This window comes from Nestor notabilis, unplaced genomic scaffold, assembly GCF_000696875.1.
Source record: "Nestor notabilis isolate BGI_N333 unplaced genomic scaffold, ASM69687v1 scaffold7808, whole genome shotgun sequence".
NCBI lineage: Eukaryota > Metazoa > Chordata > Aves > Psittaciformes > Psittacidae > Nestor > Nestor notabilis.
The window spans coordinates 1-6,500 of NW_009940513.1; the positions used below are offsets into that span (position 1 = coordinate 1).

A 6,500-nucleotide genomic window follows, 5' to 3' on the forward strand; every position below is an offset into this window, starting at 1 on the left:
GGTGGACATCCCGAACTCGCTCCGCTCCCGTTCCCGTTCCCGTTCCCGTTCCCGTTCCCGGCTCTACCCCCGCTCCCGTTCCCGGTCCCAACGGGAGCTGTCGCGGCGCCGGGCGGATTCATCCCTGGAGAGCGCCCGGCCCCGCCCTGGGATGAATCTTGGGGAGGGGGGAGGTGTAGGGGGGTGTCCATGTGTTCGAAAAGCGGGTCCATGCCCGGCGTGCAGGAAAACCACAACACAACAGGAGAGAGCCTGGGGTTGTTCAGGCCGGGGTGCTCGGTGCTCCACACATCAGGCACACCAATGCCAGCCTCCTCGTTACATTCATACACAAAACATACAAGGTAGTGCGCTCCCGGTACAAGGATTAGTTGTAACCTACATATATTTACTGTATCGTTCCTTCTAATTATTGTGCATGCTCAGGTCTTCACCTGAGCCAGGTCTTTTTTGACCTGTGGCTGTGATTTTTAACGTTACAATGAAAGCGGTTCACTTTGGGAAGCCTTAAGAGTTAGTTCTTGCCAAGTTAGGTCACTTCACCAAACTGTCATATAGCTCGTCCTTTCGTATGACCAACTCTGATCTTTGTTCCTGCAAACACAACCAAGATCTGGTTGTGCCCAGGAATTCCTGATTGTTTCAAGAGGGTCACTTTGTCCCAGGCCCAAGGCGCAGTAGCTATGTACCTATGGTACCAATTGCAGGTGCACAAGGCAGCATCCCATTACCAGGGCTGAACCCCCAAGCCAAAACCCCAGGTAAGAAGGCTTGTTCAAATCCCCAAATGGATGAAAAGTACCTGCACTAAAACGTCGTCACGGTCAGGCTTCGACTCAAGATTTTTGAGTTTTCCCAAAACCATCATGGAAACCAGCACATATAACAGCTCTGCCCTGAGTTAATGAGAAAATGAAGTCTCCAGTTGGACTTGATGATCTTAAAGGTCTTTTCCAACCTAGCTGAGTCTATAATTCTACGGGAGGGGAAAGAGCCACTGTCTGTCCTGTAGCTGAGAAGAGGGTCTTCTGGCAAGGTTTTGGGTTTCATTTCTGTTTTAAGATTAAGCCATCTAAACAAAACATGCCTTTCATAGCTGGTTTGTACATTCACATAACATGAGAGGTAGAGCTGAAACATCCCTTTATTGCACAAACATAACAGCAGTCACTGCTCACCAAGCAGCAGTACAAAGCATATGAAGAAGCAAAAACATGGTTTGCTTCTTCAGTGCACAGATGTCACCTTCTATGTGTGCACTGTTTCTGGATTCAACTTTGTTTGGAAAAAGGAGTTGTGATCTAAATGGTAAAACATTTCCCTTTCCTAACTGGTTTTCCAACCCATTATTTCCTCACGGAGATGCTGCCTGCATCTTTCCTAGGCTGTGTTTGATCTGATACATCATATGATAAGAAAAGCCTTATTCAGCCAGGACAGATGTCCACACATTTCAGTGCCCTATTTCTCACACCACCCAGGAGCAGATGCTTGATAAATTTAAGGAACAAGGTCATGGTTGAGCAAAGTTGTGTCTCTGTCAGCCAACTGCACTACCCACCTGAGGCAGCAACTGTGTCCTAGTTATAAGGCAACTGCAACGATGCAGGTCTTGTTGCAAGTACAGCATTCACTGATTTTCACATCTTCCATACTCAGATCAGAAAGAATGAAAGAGGGAAAGGAAGGGAGGGAACAAAGAGAAGAGAAAAGGAGACAAAGAGAGAACCCCTAAATGTTGGTAAGCTGTATTAGTCAGGATAACAAACTCTTGAGATAGGATTATGCAAGTAAATGGCTGAAACTCCACCCGTAATACACTTCTGCAAAGCTTTGTTTCTAGTCAGCCGTCAGATTTTCAGTTCTCTACTTGCACTGCAGTGGACACAAAGCCCTCATAGCGTTAGCAATAGCCAGCACTCTGCTTTTAATTCCCCACACCCATCCATTTTCCCTAGCCCCAGCTCCATGCACCCTCACTCTTCACCTCTGGTGGTCCTGGGTAAAGATTTGCTGCTTGTGGAGTGATTTAGCAACCCTTGACATAGGAGCTCATGTTTTTGCCCTTGAGAATGTCCAGCTCCTCTTATTAAGCCGAGAAGCCAGGACAGAATAGTGCTGCTGGGAATCACCTACTCACGGTGAGCTCTGCAGCCTTTCCAATAATATGGCAATCAGTTCTCCCTTTGCCACCTAAATTACCTTCTGCTTACCATGTCCCTGGTGCCCACACTAGGGCATCCTGGGCCAAGTTCAGAGAGTGCGAACGTCCAGCCCCTGCTCCCACAGCCAAGTAGCCAGGATAGAAAGCTGGTGCTGGGCATTGCCTATACAGTGAGCTCCGCAGTAGTGTCACTAACGCGGTAATCTGCCCTAGCTTTGCTCTCTGAAAGTCTGTCTTCCTACAGTGTCTCTCAGGTGAGCCTTCTCGAGCGTCCAGGAGCAAGGCTCACAGGATGGGAACCTCCAGCTCCTGCTTATACAGCCGAGGAGCAAGGTCAGAAAGCTGATGCTGGGCATCACCTAACACTGTGAGCTCCCTAACGGTGCCACCAACAGGGAACCCGCCCTGACTTTGCTGCTCAGAACTCCATCTGCTTTCTGACTCTCTCTTGCCCTCTCCCTGCCGTCCCGGGGCACGGTTCCCAAAGTGAAGCGTATCCCCTGCTCCCGCAGACGAGGAGCCAGGGCAGGAAGCTGTTGCCCTGCATCACCTACACACAGTGATCCCCGCAGTGGTGTCACTACCATGGCAATCTGCCCTAGCGCTGATACCTAAACCGCCATCTGCCTACAGCGACTCTTCGGTGCGCCCTCCCGAGGGCCAGGAGCGAGGCTCACAGAGTGCGAACGTCTAGTTCCTGCTTCTACAGCCAGCACCTCCTTGGGGTGCCCAGGCTGCTCCACGGCATCCTGCCCCAGAGGGGGACTCGGAGCCAACACCGGCAGGATGTATTCTTTGCCTGGCCAGACTGACGCCCAGCTTCATGTGTTCGAAGTTTGTCCCCAGAGTTGATCTCTGATGGGAAAAAAGGATGCTTAATGGCATAGGAACACCTCTTACTTCATCTTCTGTGCTCTCAGGACACTGTGACAGGAATAAATTGCAGCAAACCCAGGTTTGGGGCGGGTCACAGTATCTCTGGCAAGAAATAGACCAAATCCTGCACCTTTCAGGGGTGGTGCCAGTGGCAGCATGTGGGCTAGTTGCTGCTGGGTGACACAATGGGGACTGGAAGGACATCGTGTGGTGGCCACTGTGACTGTGCCCAACAGGTGCCTGCTGCACCTCTGGTCCCTGCCTTGGGGATGGGGGTCTTGAGCCCTGGCAGAGACAGAGCTACCATCCCAAGGGGGCTCCCAGCATCTGACCTGTCCTGCCCTGCCCCGTCTCTGGGGTGCTGCCAGTGAAACAGGGATGGGAAAGGGCTCGGGGGACAACCCTGCGGCAACCCTGCGACTGCAGTGGAAAGATGACTGCTTCAGTAGAAGTGAACCGGGAAAATCAGCAACATCTGGTGCCTGCTGGCTAGGACACCTCCCTAGCATGTGATGAAAATCTCAGCTGTCCTTTCACATCAAGGGATTTTTCTGTTTGCTCTCAGCTTTGTACATGGTTGGCCTTGGCAATGCTCAGGGGTCCCCTTGCTGCAGCAGGAGTCTGCCTGAAACTCCAGCTTAAATCCCTGGCCAAAGCCCCAGCCAAAACCCTTGCCCAAACCCCCAGCTTAAATCCCTGCCCAAGGCCCTTGCCCCAAGCCTCAGCCCAATCCTCCAACCCAGACCTCCCAGCCCAAGGAGCTGTGTTGCTGCTCTGGCCAGCCCTGCATGGACACCCTAACCTTGGGAAGTGTCTTTTGGGGTGACTCTGGGGCAATGTGGAGCTCAAGGCTCTGGCAGCCTGGCCCCAGCATCCCACGCTCCCCCCAAGCAGGTGCCTGCAGCTTGCTGCATCATATTTATTCATTATATCACAGAGAAGAAAATCTCATTAAATTAGACCAGGTTTCTGCAGGGTGGTCCAGGATGCCTGGATGCATGGAGGGTGGCCAGGGGTTGGGGGTCCAGCATTTCATCATTTCACAGTGATGGGAAATGGGGCAGAGATGTCATCCCGTGCCAGGGCCGGCTGTGCCCTGTGGGTTAGGATGGGCAAAGCCATGCTAGCCCAGGCAGGGTGGCCAGACATTTGTGGACACCTCGCTGTAGCCCCTCAGACCTCCAGCTTCTTCTTCATCTCCATGCGGTAGATGATCTGGTAGCCATCATCCCAGGCGTAGATCTGCCTTTCCCGGGGGCTGTACTTCATGCTGGAGTGGGAGCCGTAGCGCTTGGGGAAGTAGACAAGGGAGGCATCCTCGGGGGACAAGGTGCCACTGACGTCGAAGACGCACTGCACGCGGGAGCGGCTGGGCAGGCGCGTGTTGTAGACCACGTGCAGCGCCCCGCACACCACGAAGGCGCCCTCAGCGTTCTCCCGCGGGCACGGTGTGTCCCACATCTGCTCGATGTCCAACGAGGTGGGGTCCAGCTTGGCCAGGCATATGTTCTTCTCATTCTCCTTGGTGGCATAGATGGCCCAGAGCCCCTCCTCATCCGCTGCCACCTCTATGTAGGTGAAAGGGGAGAGCCCAAAGACAGGGATCTGCTCCTCAGCTGGGAACACCGAGCTGTCCACCACTGTCTTGTTGGCTAGGTTGAACTTGATCACCTGGAAGGAGCCCTGCTGGCGGATGTAGTAGAGGTGCCCATCATAGACGAGGTGCCCAGTGCCCACCCAGGGGTAAGGCAGCTTGATGCGGGCAGCCTTGCGGGTGGCAGAGAAGAGGGTGAACTCCCGCATGCGGGGGAAGACGTACACTGTGTCGTTGGCAGTGCCGTCGAAGACATAGATTTTCTCCAAGTTCCCTGCAGCATCCTTGGTCCAGAGCCCTGAGGTGCTGCCAAAACGCTTCAGGATCTTCATGGCTCTGACACTCCCAATGGTGTCACTGCAGTCTGCAAGAGTGGGGCAGCTGTGAGAGCCTGGAAGCCACCCAGCCCTGCAGCAGGGACTGCTCCTACCTGGTCACACAGGTCCTGCTGCTGTGTCCCACCCCAGGCCTCAGGCAGCTGCCTTGCAAACCTGCTGAAGAGGTTGCTGTGCCATCCCTGGTGGCATCTAGAAGTCCCCTTGTGCACCCATGCCACAGGCAGGGGAGGGGACCCTCATCCCAGCCCTGTCCCCAAGGGCTTTGGAGAAGCCTGGGGCTTGGATGTGACTCCCAGACAGATGTGGGGATGCAGGATTTTGTGCCAGAGACACCTGAGAGCTGCCCTGCTGGGACTTAATACCGTGGTACATGACCCGGGCAGACCTGGACCTGGCTGGGCTGAGAAGGCCTGGGGTAATGCAGCACCCGGGACCATCTCCCCAGGCCTGTCCCCAAGGGCTTTGGAGAAGCCTGGGGCTTGGATGTGACTCCCAGACAGATGTGGGGATGCAGGATTTTGTGCCAGAGACACCTGAGAGCTGCCCTGCTGGGACTTAATACCGTGGTACATGACCCGGGCAGACCTGGACCTGGCTGGGCTGAGAAGGCCTGGGGTAATGCAGCACCCGGGACCATCTCCCCAGGGAGCCATTGTCTCCAGGTAGTCCACCTCCCGCTCCAGCCGGTCCACGCGCACTGCTGCACTCTCTGCCTCTGAGCGCATCGCCTCCCGCTCCTTCTCTGCCGTCTCAAGCATCCCCAACACCTGGTTCTTGAAGTCCCGCAGCTCTGTGGAGTAGCGGCTGCTCTGCTCGTACCACTGGGAGATCCTCTCCTAGGGGAGCAAAGAGTCCATCCCACTCACCGCCTGCACATGGCTGTGGGAGCCCCCGCAGCACATGGCACTGCAACCCTGGTGCTCGTGTTTCTGGGTCCCATCCTGCCATGCTCCTGGGGTAACGGTTGGATTTGATGATCTTAATGGTCTTTTCCAACCTAGTTGATTCTATGATGCTCCTGCACCCATGATGCTCCCAGAGTGACGATGTTCCCACACTGGTGATGCCTCCCCTCTGATGGTCCACCTGTCCCACAGCGTTCCCGTGCCCATCGTGCTCCCATGCCTGTGATGCTCGTGCTGGGCAGTGAGGGGTTCCTGGCAGGAGGGGACTGGGTCACCCCACACCAGCTCTGCTCTATCTCCATCCCACCTCCTCCTCGCCCCAGGCCTGCTCCCAGCCCCGCGAAGGAGGAAGGGCCTGGGAGCCCTGCCATGGGGTGAAGTGGGATGTGGGGCTGTCCTACCTCCAGGAGGGTGAGGCGCCGCTCCACGTACTCCATGAACTGCTGCTGCTGGGCTCGCAGGGCCACGGCGAGGAGCGGCAGGAGGAGCAGGCAGCGCCAGGGTCCCATGGCCGCCAGAGAGTGCAGTCTCCACGTCAGTGCTCAGGAATGCTCCGGCCTCCCAAATCCCTTATTGAATCCAGATGTGGAGAGGGGAGGAGAGGCTGCCGCCTCCCCCACCAC

The 6,500-nt window shown here is 55.4% G+C and overlaps 1 protein-coding gene across 2 annotated transcripts; it reads right to left on the bottom strand.

Annotated features, from left to right (window-relative positions):
* Nucleotides 1-4,213: 4,213 nt before the first annotated feature.
* On the bottom strand, nucleotides 4,214-6,386 carry OLFML3 (olfactomedin-like 3). Of its 2 annotated transcripts, none has more exons than XM_010020395.1 (3): nucleotides 6,279-6,386; nucleotides 5,535-5,808; nucleotides 4,214-4,998 (listed from the first exon to the last, which is right to left on the bottom strand). In XM_010020395.1, exons 1-3 carry the CDS (start codon nucleotides 6,384-6,386, stop codon nucleotides 4,214-4,216), a joined length of 1,167 nt encoding a protein of 388 aa, XP_010018697.1. The 2 variants fall into 2 exon arrangements, with proteins under 2 accessions (XP_010018697.1, XP_010018696.1); XM_010020394.1 differs by having other exon boundaries at nucleotides 4,214-5,015; nucleotides 5,504-5,808.
* Between the last annotated feature and the right edge of the window lie 114 nt (nucleotides 6,387-6,500).

What these genes read in the sequence shown, in the direction of transcription:
- OLFML3 (XM_010020394.1), bottom strand. Translation starts at nt 6,386, where the DNA reads ATGGGACCCTGGCGCTGCCTGCTCCTCCTGCCGCTCCTCGCCGTGGCC. An exon ending in GGCGCCTCACCCTCCTGGAG is followed by an intron (nt 5,809 to 6,278) that starts GTAGGACAGCCC and finishes TTGCTCCCCTAG; the next exon opens with GAGAGGATCTCCCAGTGGTA. An exon ending in CAGCAGGGCAGCTCTCAGGT is followed by an intron (nt 5,016 to 5,503) that starts GTCTCTGGCACA and finishes AGGCTCTCACAG; the next exon opens with CTGCCCCACTCTTGCAGACT.